This window comes from Diceros bicornis, chromosome 34, assembly GCF_020826845.1.
Source record: "Diceros bicornis minor isolate mBicDic1 chromosome 34, mDicBic1.mat.cur, whole genome shotgun sequence".
Taxonomy (NCBI): domain Eukaryota; kingdom Metazoa; phylum Chordata; class Mammalia; order Perissodactyla; family Rhinocerotidae; genus Diceros; species Diceros bicornis.
The window spans coordinates 22,781,502-22,799,761 of record NC_080773.1 but is presented as its reverse complement, the minus strand read 5'-3'; the positions used below and the strand labels follow the sequence as shown (position 1 = coordinate 22,799,761).

General features: G+C 59.4%; 1 protein-coding gene across 3 annotated transcripts in view; it reads right to left on the bottom strand.

Annotated features, from left to right (window-relative positions):
* Positions 1-358: 358 nt before the first annotated feature.
* DHX34 (DExH-box helicase 34) overlaps positions 359-18,260 on the bottom strand; it is a 30,817-nt gene continuing 12,915 nt past the window's right edge. For all 3 annotated transcript variants that reach the window (XM_058529702.1, XM_058529701.1, XM_058529703.1), the window contains exons 6-17: positions 17,213-17,430; positions 15,346-15,520; positions 13,295-13,488; positions 12,470-12,571; positions 10,600-10,839; positions 9,932-10,105; positions 9,431-9,548; positions 6,943-7,049; positions 4,466-4,741; positions 3,472-3,648; positions 3,149-3,287; positions 359-2,458 (exon numbers count right to left, since the gene is read on the bottom strand). In XM_058529702.1, coding sequence (XP_058385685.1) covers positions 2,325-2,458; positions 3,149-3,287; positions 3,472-3,648; positions 4,466-4,741; positions 6,943-7,049; positions 9,431-9,548; positions 9,932-10,105; positions 10,600-10,839; positions 12,470-12,571; positions 13,295-13,488; positions 15,346-15,520; positions 17,213-17,430 — 2,054 coding nt within the window. In that variant the 3' untranslated portion in view covers positions 359-2,324. The remainder of the gene's footprint in view (positions 2,459-3,148; positions 3,288-3,471; positions 3,649-4,465; positions 4,742-6,942; positions 7,050-9,430; positions 9,549-9,931; positions 10,106-10,599; positions 10,840-12,469; positions 12,572-13,294; positions 13,489-15,345; positions 15,521-17,212; positions 17,431-18,260) is intronic.

Sequence of the window (18,260 nt, the reverse complement as noted above, 5' to 3'; positions counted from 1 at the left end):
AGGAAGTGGCCGGAAGCTTGGGGAAAAGCATGAGGCAGAGGCAGGCCCGTCAGAGTGCGGTGTGGGATGGCAGGAAGCGTGGTCACGGACGCGGGCCCGGCCCGGCCACTGACCGAGGGCTCGGACGCCTGTGTATAACTGGGCCGGGTTTCTGTTCTGATGCTCTGTGGAAAAAGCCAACACATTGCGCCCCTTTCCACGCCGAGGTCCAGCAAACACACCCCACGCTCGAGGTCTCCTAGGGAGATTCCAGGGGATTCTCTTTCCTTACTTTTTCCAGCTTTTCCAAATTTTCTATAAAGGAGAAAACTTTTTAAAAACAGGAACTCAAAAAATGGACAACATTCCCGCAAAAAGATGTATGCCAAGATATTTCCTATTGTGTTACTGGAAGGGAAAAGAGCAGCACCAGTCCACAGGCAGAAGAGGAAACGGGTTTCGACAATGATTTAAATGGCACACTCAACAACGGGATATTTCACAGCTCTTAGAAAATCGAATTTTGGAAGAATTCATAATGACCTGGAGAAATACGCAAGATTAGCCACAGAAAAGTATGACACGGAGGACAGAATGACAGTGGAACCCTGACGAGTTAAATCACACGTATGAACACGAGGAGAGAAAGGCCTGGGAGGGCGCGGCCCAGGGGTGACGGGGCCTGAGCAGCTGGTGAAGGACGGTGGTGGCATCTTCCTCCTCGTCTGCGCTTCCGTGTCCTCTCATTCCCTCCCTGTTCCTCGCTGCGGGGACACGGGCTGGGCCGGCCCCCACCCTCCTCACAGCAGCTGCGTCTCCCAAACGCCCTTGCAGCTGGATTCTGGTTGAGGAGCAGGTTTCAGCAGTGAGAGTCCCTCCAGAGACGCGACCCCAGCGTCACACCAGGACGGGGCGTCCCTGAACCCAGCGGCAGCCCTGGCTGGGGGGCTCTGTGCTGTCGTCCTGGACGTCCTTCCTGAGGGCCCGGCCCAGAGCCCGCTGCTCCAGCCTCCCGCGGTTTCATAAGCACCCAGTTCCCTGGATTAAATCCCTTCCTGTTTAAAACACCTGGAGTGGTTTCTGCATAGGCTCTAATCCTTGCCCGAGACAGCCATGCGTTGCTTTCACACACAGGAAAAAATACCTATACACGTGGGCTTTCCAAGGTTTCCATAGCAAGACAAAACCTCTGGGAAAACAGGTGAGCTGTGTTCACTGGTCAGAGCAAAGAAATGGTGGAGCAGAGAGGTGCCGAGGTTTACCCAAGGCCACACGGTGTGGAAATTTGCCAAGTACACTTTCTGGGTTTAATATGGCAAGTCACGCTGATTGATTTTCAAATGCTGAACCAACTTTGCATTCCTAAAACAAACCCCACTTGGCTACGACGTGCTGTTCTTTTTACATATTGCTGAATATGAGTTGATAAACCTTTGTGAAAGATGTCGGCGTCTGTGCCCATAGAGGACACCGGTCTGTATCTTCTTTGTGGTGTCGTCTTCATCTGCTTTGGCATTAGGGCCCTGCCGCCCTCATAACACTCCTCCAGAGGCGGCCTCTTCTACACGGCCAGTGAGCCGTCGTCGACTACGTTATTTCGTCCTTCCACGTCTGCTCGAGGCCCCCAGTGAACCAGCCCAGCCTGCTCTCCGTGTCTGTCACTATGAAGTCCTTAACAGACACACACAGTTTATCTATTTATTTCTCGGTGAGCTTTGCTAGTTTGCGTCTTTCAAGACATTTTCCCATGTCGCGGAGTCGTGCGGTTTACGGGCATCCAGTCGTCACAGCGTCCCCCGTCCCTTCCGTGTCTGTAGGGCAGGCGTGGCCGGGAGAACGGAGGGACGCTGAGAACGGCCCACAGACCCCGCGCAGGAACGGCCCGGTGACCATGCCGTGACTGGGCCCTGACGTGCAGCTGTGGGCCCACGCGAACGCTGACACCCCCAGCTCTCAAAGGGACCCCTGTGGACGGGCCCGTGCCGAGTCTCCCTGGTTGGAGGGAAAGCGGAGGCCATGAGGAGACGGAGGAGCGAGCGGCGGCCAGGGAAGTCAGCATCCTGTCCCTGGAATCTGAAGTCCCTGCTGGGCCTCAGCCCCCCACATCCGCCCAGGACGCCTCGGATGGCACGCTGCAGCAGGAGGGATGAGAGCTAGACCAGGGGGGACCAACAAGGGGCAGGAGCAGGCTTAACGGTCCGAGTCAGCACAGGAGACTTTATTCCCACATTCCCTCCCCCTTCCCGTGGGGTGGGGGCCAGACCGTAGTTCTGAGCCCAGGCTGCGGGTTCGGGTGGGAGTCCTGGTCCTGGACTGGGGGCAGGCGGGCTCCCGGCAGGGCTGGCTCACACATGCTGCCTCCGGTGCCGCAGAACCTCCGTGGGCGTGAAGAGAAAGTCCTGCTGGCAGGCCTCGCAGTGGTAGGGCCTCTGCAGAGCAGACGCCTTCTGCGGGGGCTCGGGGGCAGCGTCCTCAGCCCCTGATGGAGAGGAGAAGGGAGGCAGTGAGGGGGCGCTGCACTGCGTGCTCACCCCACCCAAAGCCCGGGCACCTGTGGGGCTCAGACTCCCTTCCAGCCTTTGGGGAATCTGGCTCTGCCTCCTCCAGGAAGCCCTCCTTGATTAATACACACACACACAGGCAAGTCTTGACTCTGTGTCCCAGGGGGTGAGAGAGACGGAGAGGAAAACACAAGGAGAGAGACAGAGACTCAAAGAGACAGACAGACAGGGCCCTGCGGTGGGGACTGTGTGGTCCCGCTGCCCTCTCCCCCACAAGCCCTGGTGTGTGACACTGTGTCAGGGTCTGCCCACTGTGGCGTCCCCTGGGGGACAACAGGGTGGATGTGGCCAAGGCAGAGACGGCTACAGGACAGAGGAAAGAACAAGAGACACAGCCGAGAGAGACAGAGAAACAGACACACAGAGACAGCGATGCAGAGAGACCAAAGAGACAGACAGACGCACAGAAAGGAGAAAGAGCTGCGCTCCAGGCCCCCCTCCTCCCGGGCTCTGGGTTTGTGACAAAGCCCATGTGGCACCAACCAGGGCCAGCGAGTTGAGGCCGTCAGTGCCCAGAGCGCCCAGCGAAAGCCCAGACGCACAGGAAACTGGGGGATGGACGGACAGCCGGGCAGACACGGGCGCCCCGGCCCCCCCGCCGTCCTCACCTGGGGGCCCGTCCCGCGGGGCCTGCGGGCAGGTGTTCTCGTGGGCCATGCGCTCCAAGGGCGTGAGGGGCATGTGCAGGCCACAGTGCGGGCAGGTCCAGAAGGTGCGCAGACAGTCGCTGTACAGGTCTGCGTCGCTCTGCGCGGGAGGCTGCGTCAGGACTGCCCCGCCCCCACCGCCAGCCTGGGACCCCTCCCAGAAGCCCTCAGGGCCCCTTCTGAAACTGCACCCGGGACTAAGCGGGAATGAGGTTGCCGTGGGGGGTCTAAAATCCCACTTTCAGGGGCAGGAGGGTGAGGGGCCAGGTGGGGTCCATGCTCACCGTGAGGCAGTTGTACGTGAGGAAGTCAGTGACTGCGTAGCCGCCTTTGGTGGGGTGGGGGGACAGGGTGGAGCTGCCAAAGAGGCCAGGGAGACTGAGGGCAGCCGTGATGGTCTGGGGTCCCACGTAGAGGTTCTGGACTTCCAGCCCCGTGAGCCGCCGGAGGCTGTAGGGAACCTGAGGAAAAAAGGACAGGAGTTAGGGGAGATAGACTGAGGGAAGCATTATCAGGGCACCTGGATCCAGCTGTGCCTGAAGTCCACCCCTGAACTTTTCTGTTATGGGGGCCAATTGCTTAAGCCAATCACAACATGGTTTTAGACACCCATGACCAGAGGCTTGTCTAAAACATGCCCTAATGCCCTATATCCCATCTTAACTGCCTTCCCCAGGTCCCTTCTCTGCTCCCTGTCACTTGTGGGATCACATCCAGATCTTAGGTCTGGCCTTCAAGTCTGACCACTTTGCCCCTCCCCCTGGCATGTCACCCTGTTCCTCTTTCCCTGGTTCACTGGGTCCCTCCACTCCTCCAGGAAGTCACCCTGGATTGCACCCTTCTCCCCATCCACACATGCTAGAATCAGGATCAATTCTCAGCACCCCACTTAAGAGGTGGGGTTTGGTTTCAAACCTGCTCTGTCCAATTTTTCCCGTCTGTCCTCCACGAATAGAGACCATACAGCTTCCCTCTCACACCCTGCACACCCTTAACTGTTCCTGAGCGGTAACCTGCACTGTGCACACAGTAGGTGCTTAATAAGCCTCTGCTGAGTGAGGGCCACAGGGGTTAGTAGCGTGGCCTCTGGAGACAGGCTCCTGGGGTCAGATCCTGGCTCTAGCCTTTACCCGTGTGTGACCTTGGGTTTGTCATCACCTCTTTGGTTTGAGAACCCCCACATGTGCCCACGTTAAATGAATACGCCTTCTGGAGCCCTAATCCCTGAGGCCGACGCCCCTCTGGCCAAGGCGGCGCAGGCCCCCGGGCGGTGGGCACCTTGGATGCCGTGAACCGCAGCAGCTCCCTGCTCAGGGCCGCCACCTCCTCACGGTTGACGGGAGCCTCGTCGTCCTCGTCCTCCTCCGGCCGCCGGGCCTGCTGGGCCAGCTGCCGGTCCAGAACACTCTCCCAGCGGGCGCGGAGCCGCAGGGCGGCCGCCAGGAGCCCCACAGCGCTCTCGCTACCCGCCAGCTGCAGCTCCAGCCAGCCGTCGGCCACCAGGCGGGAGCAGTCACCGTTGGTGTCCAGGGACCGGCTGAACAGCAGCAGCGACTGGAAGAGAGGGGGCAGGGGACAGGCCGGGGGCGTGAGGGGCACGACGCCACCCGAGGCCCCGCCCGGCTGGGCTCCCGCTCGCCCACCCGTCGTGCGTCTTCCTGTCCCTCCAATGTATCCATCCACCCACCAGCCACCCCCGCAACTAACATTCGCCCCGCGCCAACTCTGTGCCAGGCGCTCTGCCAGGGGCTGGAGACACAACTGTGGACACAACAAAGTCCCTGCCCCGGGGGCTGCCAGTCTACTCGACAGACGAGAGATCACAGAGGAAAGCGCAGAGCGTGCTCTAAGTCAGGGTGGCCACTGCCCGGGCGGGAGGCGGACGGCGGGGACAGGCTGTCTTCACAGGGCTGGGGCCGCACACGTGGAGCCTCGTCGACCCTCACCAGACGGGGCCCCTACCATGGGTGCACGTCCCTCTGTCTCCAGTTCATCCTCAAAACACATACACAAATATTGGACGCTAGTGACTGGGCCGCGTGCTGAAGGGCTGGAGGGTGACAGGCACCGATGGCGGCACCTGACTTTAAAATGCACCCGGAAATTACAGAGAACGCCCACCGATGACGAGGGAGGGAGGGAGGCAGACAGCGCGGCAGAGACGGGATAAAGCAGGAAGACCACGCGTTATCTGCAGGACCTCGGGAGTGGAGGACAAGGGTTCACTAGACACTTCGTTTAACGTTTCTGTTTGAAACTGTCATAATAAGATGTTGGGGCCAGTCCTACGGGACGGGGCGGGGGCAGTGGACGGGGCAGGACTGGCCGCAGGCCGGTGGGGCTGGGCAATGGCACAGGAGGGCTCAACACGCTCTTCTGTCTCCTCCGTGGATGTTTCAGACTCTCCACCAGGAACAGCCGCACAGAGGGCGAGCAAATCTCTGTTTCCTTCCTGAAGTCTGGCTGGCCACCAGCACTCTGTCCCCTGCCCCGCTGTCCCCTCCTGCCAGCACGGATGTGAGCACCTGGCCTTATCTTGTGTTTGTGCTTCTGTTCCCCGTCTGCCTCCCCCACTCACACGAGCCCCCCGAACGCAGGGAGTTCCATCGAGCCCCATCATGACGGCATCCCCAGCATCTAGAACAGTAACTGGTGCGTGGCGCAGGCAGGCACTCAGCGTTTGAACAAATATGTAAATGAGCAAATTAGAGTCCACTTTCACAGCGTTGGTCGACTAAACCTCCCTAGGCTTGGGGAGCCCAAAGGGTCTCTCTTCCCTCTGTGTTCCCTGGGACAGAAGCGAGGGGGTCTGGGGACTGGGGACACCCACCTGATGGGCAGGGGAGGCCTGAGGTGGGGCGTGTGGCCCCGGAGCTCTGGCTCAGCCACTTGTTGCTGCGTGACTTAGGCAAGTGACATGCCCCCCCCCACCACTGAGCCCCGTCTTCTCTATAAAGAGAAGCTCAGGGCTGCAGGAGGACCCCGGAGGCCAGGCCCAGAACCGCGGGGCGGCGGCAGTGAGCTCGCAAGGTGTGCCCACCTCTGCTGTCAGGACTCTTGCTCCCTGGCTACAGACACACAGACAAGCACATCCGCAATCTGAGCGCACCCTTGGCCTCCACCCGGTCCAGCCGTGTCCTCTCTGGCCTCATCTCTGGCCACTCTCCCCCTCACCGACTCTGTTCCAGCTGCTCCCCGTGCACGCCAGGCATGTGTGTGCCTCAGGGCCTTTGCACTGCTGTTCCCTCTGCCTAGGACGCTCTTCTCCCAGAGATCCCTATGGCTCCTACCTCTCTCCCTTCAGGTCTTTGCTCAATTGCGCCTTCTCAAGGAGGCCCACCCTGATCGCCGTATTTCACACTGGACCCTGTCCCCCCCCTCCCCGGCACCCCACCCCATCTCCTATTCCTCCTATTTGCCCCGAACACTGGTGCCCGTGACACCGCATTTAGCGCTGTGCTGTCTCACCCCTACTGTCCGTCCTCCCTGCTGGATGTGAGCCCCAGGAGAGCAGGGAGCAGTCTTGCCTTGTTCACTGCTGTGCTCTCAGCCTTCAACAGCCCCTGGCACCCAGCGGGCACGCAGCAACTGATTGTTGAATGAATCCACGAACGAAAAGACAGCAGCCGACGTGCAGTCTTAGGCTGAGGCCTGCAGCCGCCCGGGGGAAGGCGGCTCCTCCAGGCCCACCCTGGTCTCTGCCCTGGGCACCCGCCACCAACCGCGGGCGCCGGTAGGCGTGGGGCGGGACCTACCTGCAGAGCGGGGACGCGCATGCAGTTCACGAGGTACGGTTTGTTGGTCTCCAGCAGGGAGACGAAGGCGAGGAGCTGGTGCCTGGCGCTCATCTTGTCTTTGTCGTCTGCAAGGGGCAGGAGGACAGCTCAGCGGCCCCCTAATCTCCCATCTGTCCCCCAGGGCTGCCTCTCCCCCACGGCCGTTTACACCTCCATGTCAAGGATACGCTCATGTGTGTTAACAATAAAACGTCTGTGGCTTATTTTTAAAACTTTGCCACGACGCATATGACTTGGGCTATTTCGTGATGTTAACAAATACTGTTGATTTTGTTAGGAGTGATAATGGCATTGTGGTAATGAAAAAAATAGTCATTATTATTATTATCATTACTAAATGATACGATGTCTGGGATCCGCTTCACAAGGCTCCAGCAAAAAGGAAAAAAGCGAGAGGACAGAAAAAACAAGGGCGGCAAATGTGACAGCTGCAGAGCTGGGCAAGGGCACCGAGGGCCGACATATTCTCTCTGGATGGTGTTTGGAAATCTCCAAAATTACAAAATAAAGGAGAAAAACAATGTAATAGGAAGAGGGTAAACTGACTAGGAATTCACAGCAGTTAAAGACCAGAGAGGAAAGGTTCAAATTCTATCTTAGATGTTTAAAACTATAAACCGCGGACAGCTAATTTTCGACAAAGGTGCTAAGAACATGCAATGGAGAAAGGAAAGTCTCTTCAATAAATGGTGTTGGGAAAACTGGACAGCCACATGCAAAAGAATGAAAGTGGACCATGTGCTATCGCCATTCACAAAAATTAACTCAAAATGGATCAAAGACCTGAATGTGAGACCTGAAACTATAAAACTCATAGAAGAAAATATAGGCAACACACTATTTGACACTGGTTTTAAAAGAATCTTTTTGGATGCCATGCCTACCCAGACTAGGGAAACTAAAGAAAAAATAAACAAGTGGGACTTTATCAGATTAAAGAGCTTTTATAAGACAAATGAAACCAGAATCAAGATGAACAGACAACCAACCAGCTGGGAGAGAATATTTGCAAAACATACATCTGACAAGGGGTTGATCTCCATAATATATAAAGAACTCACACAATTGAACAACAAAAAAACAAACAACCCGATCAAAACATGGGCAGAGGAAATGAAGACACTTCTCCAAGGAAGATATACAGATGGCCAATAGGCACATGAAAAGATGTTCAACATCACTAATCATCAGGGAAATGCAAATCAAAACAACACTAAGATACCACCTCATGCCCGTTAGAATGGCTATAATCACCAAGACAAAAACAACAAATGTTGGAGAGGATGCGGAGAAACAGGAACCCTCATACACAGCTGGTGGGAATGCAAATTGGTGCAGCCTCTATGGAAAATGGTATGGAGATTCCTCAAAGAATTAAAAATAGAGATGCCCTATGATCCAGCCATCCCACTACTGGGAATCTATCCAACGCACCTGAAATCAACAATCCAAAGAGGCTTATGCACCCCTATGTTCATTGCAGCATTATTCACCACAGCCAAGAAGTGGAAGCAACCTAAGTGTCCCTCGACTGACGATTGGATTAAGAAAATGTGGTATATATATACAATGGAATACTACTCAGCCATCAAAAAAGACAAAATCGTCCCATTTGCAACAACATGGATGGGCCTGGAGCGTATTATGTTAAGTGAAATAAGCCAGAAAGAGAAAGACAAACACTGTATGATCTCACTCATATGCGGAATATAAACCAACACATGGACAGAGAAAACTGTATTGTGGTTACCAGGGGCAGTGGGGGTGGGGGGTGGGCACAAGGGGTGAAGGGAGTCATATATATGGTGATGGACAAACAAAAATGTACAACCCAAAATTTCACAATGTTAGAAACCATTAAAACATCAATAAAAAAAAAAAAAACTATAAACCGTATCCTTTCGGGTTAATAGTCACCGTTTTCAGAGAGCATGTTACTGTCTCGACAAACAAGGGGAAGGATGAGCTGTGTTGCAGAGCTCAGGCAGAGCTGGCGCTCGGATGCAGGCGTGACGCCCCCGCCGCGGCACAGGCCTGCCCTGCACAGGGCGCCCTCACCTGCGGCGGCTTCTGCAGCCTTCCACGCCCGCAGGGGCTGCAGGAGCTCTCTGGGCCCAGCGAAGCCAGGGGCTCCCGGGGCTCCCGGGCCAGGTCTCCTGACAGCTGCTCTACTCACTATGACCTCAGGCCCTGGGACGGCCACAGTGCTCGGTGGCCAACGCCGTGGGGAGGGTGGGCTCAGCGTGGGGCGGACTCGCCAAGGCCACCCAGCGAGGTCTGGCTTCTGGGAGCTCCCCTCCTGCAGGTCCCACGTCAGCAGCCCCAGCAAAGGGGAATGTGGGGAGGGCAAGGGGGAACTCCAGACGGCGAGGGGTCCCTGAGGTCGCTGTCCCCGCCCCTCACATCCCCCGTGGAGGGGGTTCTCAGCCCCCTGGGCTCCCCGTACCTCGGCCCCCTTCGCCGTTCCCGGCCTCCTGCTCCCGTGTGTGCAGCACCTCGGGGCTGTTGGCGAAGACGCAGGTGGGGTGCAGCACGGTGCCCTGCTTGGCCTGGGTGTGGAAAATCTGGAAAGGCCAAAGGCAGGGGCCAGGTGACAGAGGCCCTCAGACCTGCTCCTCCCACTGCCCGGAATGCTTTCCTCCACTCTCTTGGCCAGACTCCCCCTCTATATCTCAACTCAGAAGGCCCCTCCTCCAGGAAGCCCTCCCTGACTCCTCCCAGGCTGGTCAGGCCCTCCTCTGTGTCCCCTTAGCCTCTGGACGCCCCATCCAGCCCCAATCACTCCGGGTCATCTGTTTGGGGACGGCTCTGTCCCCTCCACTGGACTGGAGCCCCACAGGGGCAGGGCCAGGGATGTTTCGGTCACCATGTCCCCGGCACAGAGCAGGAACTGGGAAGGTGTGCTGAATGAGAACACAGCGGGGACGGGGAGCGGAGGAAGGCCCACCTGATCCGAGTCCTTGCGGCCGCTGTTGAACGGGTCCGGGACGGCGAGCTGCGGGTAGAGGCCCCGCGCCAGCACCAGCTTCAGCAGCGCCGTCTGGTCCCGGGGCAGCGCCGCGGCCGAGCTGGCGGCCGCCTGCAGCTGCTCCAGGTTGTGCCGAAGCTTAAACTTCACATCCTGGGGGAACACGGGCAAAGGGGGGTTCCTGGGGGCCTCCCCACCACCTGAGGGGCTGGTACCAGGATACCCGCACCCAAGGGGTTCTGTGGACTGCAGGGCCAGGTCCTGCCACGGACATCTGTCTCCTGAGGGGAGGGGAGGGTCATGTCCCCTCAGACCCCCGGGGCAGGGCCGTGTCCCCTCAGACCCCTGGCAAAGGGCCATGTGTCCCCTCAGACCCCCAGGGCAGAGCCGCATACCCTCAGACCCCCGGGGTAGGGCCGTGTCCCCTCAGACCCCCAGGGCAGGGCCACGTGTCCCCTCAGACCCCCAGGGCAGGGCCACGTCCCCTCCGACCCCCGGGGAAGGGCCACGTGTCCCCTCAGACCCCCGGGGAAGGGCCACGTGTCCCCTCTGACCCCCGGGGCAGGGCCGTGTCCCCTCAGAGCCTCAGTGCTGGCTGTGTCCCCACTCTGGTCAACTCCGCCCGAGACAGCCCCGCGGCGGCCCACCTGGATGTCCACGCTGTCGCCGGCCCCCCGGGCAGCCGCACTGCCCCGGTCCTCGTCGCTGGAGCCGTCCTGGTCCTCGTGCAGCCGCAGCACCTTGCGCCTGCGCCCCCCGCCCTCCTCGTGCTGGCGCTTCAGCTGGTAGAGCGCCTGGCGCTCCCGGCGCTGCCGTAGGCGGCTGTAGCTGTCCCCTGGCGTGGGGACCTGGGCCCCGGCCAGCAGCCCGTGGTCCTCCAACAGCTCCTGGGAGCGGGGAGGCCGGGTGAGGGACACGGGGCAGGCCAAGTGGGCTCCGGACCAGACATGGGCTCAGGTCTGGGGCCTGCCACCTGCTGGCAAGCAACCCCACCCTTCTGAGCCACAAATTTCCCCAAATGGAAAACGGGGACCTCCCAGTACCTCCTGCCAGGGCCGCTGGAGGCTGAAACTGTGTGAGAACAACCCTGTGCCCACTGCGGGCACAGATGGCTGCTCCATCAGAGAGCTGTCACCGCTGTTGGCCAAGGGAACGCCTGGGCCCGGGACAGGAGGAGAGAGGAGACCAGTGACCACTGCCCAGGTCCTCCCCGCGGGCTCCTGTCACGGCTCTGACCTGCCCCCTCAGGCCTGCCCCAGCCCCTGTGGGTTTTCCCTGTGGTTCTCAGAGCCTGGTCCTCCGACCAGCAGCAGCATCTGGGACACCCGGGAACCGGTCAGAAATGCCAAGTCCCGGGCCCCGTCCCACACGACCGCATCAGAATCTCAGGAGGTGGGGCCGGGAACCTGGACTTCACAGACCCTCCAGGTGATTCGACACACACAGGGACCCCCTGCCCTCCCCCCAGCCCTCACCTCTGTACACAGTCTTCGAGTGACCCTATGATCTGACCTTCTGTTTCTCCGAGCCCCGACCAATGGACGACGTAGGATGTCGTGTGTGTGTGTATGTCTGTGTGTGCGTGTGTGTGTGTCTGTGTGTGACACAGAGAAGAGGGCCCACCTTCCATGAGTTTCTCAGTGTCTGGGGCCCAAGAAAGGTTGAACCACAGTCGGGACATCAGTGGTCCCCAACGTGTGGCCCCCTAAAATGGCATGGGCAGCGCTGGTCGGGTGACGGCCCACTCTGGCCTCAGTTTGCCCATGTGCAACCAAAGGCAGCGGGTTACACCGCGACTCTTGTTATATTTTCATCCCACAGCATCTCCTGACCACTGAAAGGCACGTAGCAGCAGATCTTTCTGTACTCGGCTGGGAAGATGTGCGTGGAATATTAACGACACAAGCAAGTTGCAGAACCACGTGATAATGATAACAGTGAAAAGTGCCAACGCTGGGATGGGACCACCTATGCCAGGCCCTGTCCCAAACACTCCACGGGTATTAGCTCACTTAACCCCAGGAACGCCGTGAGGCAGGTGTTATTTTCATCTTCCCGTTTTCAGAGGGAGAGCCAAGGCCCAGCGAGTGCAGTGACTGGCCCAGGGTCACAGTGTTAGCAGACGGCTGGGCTGGGATTTGCTGCTGGGACATCCGGCTCCAGATGTGGCGTCCCCAGGCATCGCCCCACGCTGCCTCCCAGCACCCAGCCTGCATGGCCGGCTCAGCACCCTGCTCCAGAGAGCAAGGTTCTTCATGAGGATGCGGTATGTGACCGTTGACCCTGTCCACTCCTCCAGGAAGCCCGCCTGGATTTCCACCCCTGTGCCCTGCCCAGGCCGCCCCCACGCCTGGCCGTGTGATGGTGGGGGTGGTGGGTAGGGTGGGACTCTGATCCCTCTGTGGGAGAAGGAGAGAGGCTGTGTTCTGGAACGTGCTCACGCACACTCTCAGCCTGTCTGCCCCCCCCAGCCCCTCGTGTGTTCCTGCCCCGTCTGCCTGGGCAGCCGGCCCTCACCTTGAACTGGCGCCGCAGGTTGGCCATCTCGTACAGCCGGTGCTCCTCGACACCCCGGCGGCGGCACCACTTGCGCGAGTTTCCGCTCTGTTCACACTTCACCTGGCAGAGGGACAGACACCGGAGGGACAGACACCAACGTCAGGGCCTGGCCAGCTGGTGGGGGGCGCTGACCCACCCCCACTCCACCCCAGCATGGGCCCAAACCCCAGCCACTGGGAGGAGGCGAGGCGGGTGGGAGACCCGTCAGCACTCCCTCAGGGACACCTGCTTTCCCCTCCTTCCAGGTCTCAGCCCAACTGCCCCCTCCTACCATCTGCCTCCTCCTACAGGAAGCCCTCCCGGACCACAATGGATCAGACACCCCTCTGGGCTCTCTCAGCCTCTGCGACTCCCCACTGTAGCCCACTCTGGGTGCCACTGTCCAGGGACGGGTCTGTCCCCTCTCATGGGACTGTGGGCCCCAGGAGGGCAGGGCCAGGTCACTGGGTCCCCAGCGCCACTCAGCACAGGGCCAGGCCCAGCACAGGGGCTCAGGAATGTGTGCGGATACACAGACGCCACCCTCGCAGTCCGCGCTTTCTCCAGATGACACTGGTTTCCGTCGGCGCTTTAGAAACCCCGGCTTCCCCCTCAACCCGGGGCCTCTGCACGCGCTGGTCCCGTGAATGGTGGAGACGGGTCCTCCCAGGTGGGCCCAGTCTGTCTGTGGAGGGCTCAGGGCCCCTCCCTGGGGTGGGGGCACGAGGAGGAGTCACAGCCTCAGGAGGCCCTGACCCCGGACAGAACAACAGCCAGACGGGGCAGCCCCGCCGCAGGCCTCACCTGCACCCAGGCGTTGAAGACATTGAAGAGCGTGAAGGGGTCGCCCTGGTCGCTCTCCAGGGGCCGCCGGGCTGCCGCGCACTCCGGGCTGCTCTGGGCGCTGCGGGTGAAGGGCGACTGGACGCTGAGGGCGGCCGCGATGGTGAGCACGGGCTCCGCCAGGTGGAACGTGGAGCCCAGGATCAGCATCTTCCCTGGCAGGGCGACCGCGAGCTGAGCCTCTGGGCACCGGGACAGCCTCCCCAGCCCTCGGGCCCTCGGGGTCTCCTGCCCCGCCCTCCCTCTGCGTCACCCACAGACAGCCTCAGGAGCCAGGCGGACACTCAAACACACGCTGCTTTCCAGGCACGTGACCTTGGGCGAGGCCTCGGTTTCCCCCTCCGTAAATTGGAGACAGCCCAGATTCCCGCCTCCATGGGCACACAGTGGGCACTGTCCAAGTGGTGGCTACTACTGTCGCCATGTCACCTCCTGCCCAGCTCTTCCCTTTACAACCGATTCCCCTGGAACACCCACCCCCCCTCCGCGCTTTCTTCTTCTTCCTGGCACTCATTTTGACCCGCCTGGTATCCGGCTCTCCTGCCTCTACAATGTGGCCTCCCTGGGAGCTGTCACCTGGTCTGCCGGCACACGGCAGGGGACTCCTGTGCCCACCTCGGGGCGAATCTTGTCCTGCCATCTGTGTTTGATTCAAGGTGGAGGCAGGGAAGGAAGAAGAGGGGGGATGGAGAGGAGGGCGGAGGAGGCAGGAGGACAGGGAAGGACGGAGAGAAGGCAGGGAAGTGGAAGGAATCCTGTCCCCAGGCAGTGAGAAGCTGCTCCGTCTGCTAGCGCTCCTCAGCAGCAACCTGGCCTCCCCGGGGCTGCACCTCCTGCGAGCTCAGGCCCCGCCCACCTGCCTCGACCGACCGACCGACCGTGTCTCACATGTCTGACTAATCCTCACTGGTCCCCTTGGCCACCATTCCAGAAAGTTCCTGTGACACATCTAGCCTCGTAAGATAAAGGTGGGCGGGAAAACAAGGCTGTCCCAGGACCCCCAGCTCTGTCACCTGGGGCAAGTCCCCCCACCTCTCTATGCCTCCGTTTCCCCATCCATGAAAGGGGGTAACAGAGCGTCCACCTGCTCTGAGGATGAACTGTGTGTCACCCCGTGAAGCGCTCGGAGCTCTACCTGCACAGAGTAAGGCTGGTGACTGAGCCATCTGGGCCCAGAACCGTCCAGCACTGTATCACCTGTGCCTCCTGCCCCTCAGGTGTCAGCCTGGCTGGCGAGTGCCTCCCAGCTCTGCCCGCTCTGTGACCCTCGTCTGGAGGGTCGTCTGGAAAGCGAGAGGCACTCATTCCCACCCCTCGGGGAGAGGATGCGCCTCACACACTTGGCATCGCGCCTGATCCAGTGAAGATGGAATGATCTAGGTCCATAAAGCCTTTCCCTGACACACAGAAAATGCTCACGGAACGTTCTTTTCCTTCCCAGATCTGATTCCCCTTGCTCTAGCCCTGTTTCCTTCTGAAACAAACAAAAGCAAGCATCTCCACAGCCGTGGACGGCCCTCAGAGTCAGTGGCATCCGGCCCCGCCCGCACTGAAGCTCCTGTGTTGCAATCACAGGGGACTAACGACATTAACACAGGAGGAAGGCTCTGCTGAGCGTCATGCTTGCGAAGTGGTGTCACGGGTGGCACAGCTCAGTGGGAACGTGCTGTGGGCTGTGGATTGTTGGTGGAAACAGAAAGTCTTGAGTCAGGAGAATTAGGCGAAATGAACGCACCTCAGCCATAAGCTCCCGGGGAGGGGCAGGGGTGACTCAGGAATGACCAAGAGGAAGAGGCAGGCAGTTGTGACATCCTTACAACCGCAAGAGAGGGGGCACGAGGGTGGAGCTGGGGACAGGATGTGCAGAGAGAGGCGTCTGTTTTGTTTACTGCTGTCTCCTCATCGCCTGGAATAGGAGCCGCACAGAGGACTTGTGAATCAATGGACAGGCTCGCCTAGGAGTCCCTCAGAGCAAGGGGGTTCCTGTGTGACCACGCCAGGGGGGTCCTCACCAATCACGACGTCCACAGGGAGCTGGGCCAGCAGGGACCCGATGGGCGTGAGCGCCTCCGAGCTGTCCAGGGCCCCCTGGTCCCGGAGGTAGAGGATGGCCGTTTCCAGGCTGGCTGGTGGCGGGGGCTCAATGAAGGGGAAGGTTCGGGGGTCCCCCACGCTCATGCTCTTCATCTGGAATGAGAACCCAACTCCCCGGGGAATGGGGAGCACATGAGGCACTGTGGAGCACCGGGCAGGCTCAGGGGTCACAAACCGGGGATACTTGAAAAAATCCCTCCATACAAATATCAAATCTTTATGTCGTACACATGAAACATAGTGTTATATGTCAACTATATCTCAATAAAACAAAATGCAAAAAACTGTGCCCACTGTACAGAGGCAGGAAAGGAGGGCCACTGTCTGTCTGTCTGTCTACCCAGCATCCCTTCCCCTAGCCCCTGGCCATGGAACGAGCACAAGATCTAAGCTGGACCAACCTCAGTGTCTCAGCCCCTGGTCCTAGCAACTGACTGAGGCATGAGCACGTGACCTGAGCTGGGCCAACCAGAATCCTTCCCTGGGAGTTTGCAAACTGGCGCTGGGAGAGAGAAGTTCCAGCATCCTCTCTGGTTGTGAGGGGTCAGGATGGAAATCCAGGGCTTCTGTGGGTATTGTCTCGATTGCCGGGAAATTAGCCCATCCACGGCAGATGGAGAAATCCTTAGAATTGATTCTAAGCTAGAGCACCCCCGACAATGGATACACAAATCCATAAAACCTCTTTCCTGCATACGATAGTTTGAGCTGGGTTTCTCTCACTTAAACCAAAAGAACCCCGATTAATTCACAGGCCCAGAGGGGCGGCGGGTCGTGGGGAGAGTGAAGTGAAATGCACCATCACCAGGCCTGGCATGGCGTAAGCAAACGGCACCTCTCTAACGAGTGGAGGGAGGAAAGGCTGGCATGGTGGCTGCTGTGATGGTGAGAGCGAAAACAGAGCCGGGGGTCAGCCAAAGTCCCCCAGAGCGGTGACTGCTCGCCCAGCCCTGATCTGGAGGGCACCAGATGTTCTGGCCGTCTACCCGGCCACCAGCCGTTCCACCTCGCTCCCTGCTCACCAAGCCTGGATGGTGTCTGGCAGATCACCCAACACTCACTGAAAGCCCTTTAAACTAGAAGCTCTAGGGTGGGGGAAAGGCATGATTCCTTTTTAACTCTCCAGGTGATGCTAGTGGATAGCTGGGGCCCAGAAGCACTGCTGATCCATTGTCCTGATCCCGGACAACGACAGGTCAGAGTGGACACGGGTGACCCGGGTCTGCTGACAAGACGGGATGGGAGATCAGCCGGGGGAAAGGTTCTGTGGGCTTAAAAATGAGACCCACAAAGAGGGGCAGCTCACTGCTTCTGCCTCTGGAGGCGAAGGAGGCGGCGATGCCCACACCGCCAAGGCCCCGCGGCGTTCACGAGGCGGGCTCCAGGGCCTGACAGCCTCAGACGGAACGCCGGCTGTGCCGCCTGCCAGCTGTGTGGCCTGGGCCCAGCCACTTTCCCGCTCTGTGCATCCGTTTCCTCCACCAAGAGAGGAGTCAAGACATCAAATGGACTGAGAAACCCCAGTTTTAAAAGCCACTTCTTGACGGGTTTCCTGCTACAGCTGAAAGCACCCCGATGGAGTCACGAGGGTCTTCCCAGGACCCTGTGGACCTGGGGAACAGTCCTGCCCTCAACCTGGGATCTGACATGGGGACAGGAGGAGCTCCCCTCGTGGCCTGGCCAGCCCAGCGCTTCCGGGCGCTGACAGCCCGGGACTGTCCTGCCTGCTCCCGGCTCCCCCGGCCCCAGCACTCGGGATCCCGCCCCCTCCTCGCCCGGCCTCACCTGCAGCACCAGCGCGTCCAGGGCGACCCTCCGAATCTCCGGGACGGGGTAGGGGGCGAAGGCGTCGTAGTCCGACTCGGCATAGAGGCGGAAGCAGACGCCGGGGCCCGTGCGGCCCGCCCGGCCCTTGCGCTGCTCGGCACTGGCCTGGCTGATCCAGAACTCCTGCAGCCGTTGCAGCTTGGCCTGCGGGTCGTAGCTCATCTCCTTCACCTTCCCTGGGAGGGGAGAGCGCCTGGGTGCAGGAGCCACGGGGGCCTCCACACCCCTGACCCCCTCTGCACAGTCACTCCTTCGCCCACACCCTCACTTACTCCTTTCTTCCATTAACGCTAACCCAGAGCTTATTCTGGGCCGACCCTGGCGTTCTGTTCATGAACCCTTCCGTTCCCGCACTCGCACACCTCATCTGTTCTCTCAAGCCTTTGCCTACTCAGAGGTTCAGTCACCCAACGAATATTACGAAGCCCCTTCAAGGCACAGGCACCGTACGAGGCACGAGGGACGCAGCCGTGAGCACGGCAAAGCCCCTGGTCTCCCAGGGCTGAACAGACACTATATTTTTGTTTTCGTTGTTGTTGTTGTTGCTGAGGAAGAGTCGTGCTGAGCTAACAGCTGTGCCAACCTTCCTCTTTTTGTATGTGAGCCGCCACCACAGCACGGCCACTGACAGACGAGTGGTGTAGGTCTGTGCCTGGGAAATGAACCCAGGCCACCGGAGCGGAGCCACTAGGCCTCTGGGGCAGGCCTAGACACCATATTTCATCAGGTCTAAGGCCTGTCTTTTCTCACGTTTGATTCCCTCTGAAAATGGGGTGCACCTTAAAATCAGCAGCATGTCAAGGTTTAACGGGCAGCATGTGAAAATGTTCTTAATGGTACAGAACATTATGGAATGTTTATCATCGAGGGTATTTCCCAGTCGGTACAATTAAGGAACTGGTAACATTTACTGAGTTTCACTCTGTGCCAGGCACTGCCCTAAGCACCCAAGTGTATTCCTAACTCATGTAATCCTTCCACCCTGAGGGAGGCACTGTTATTGTTA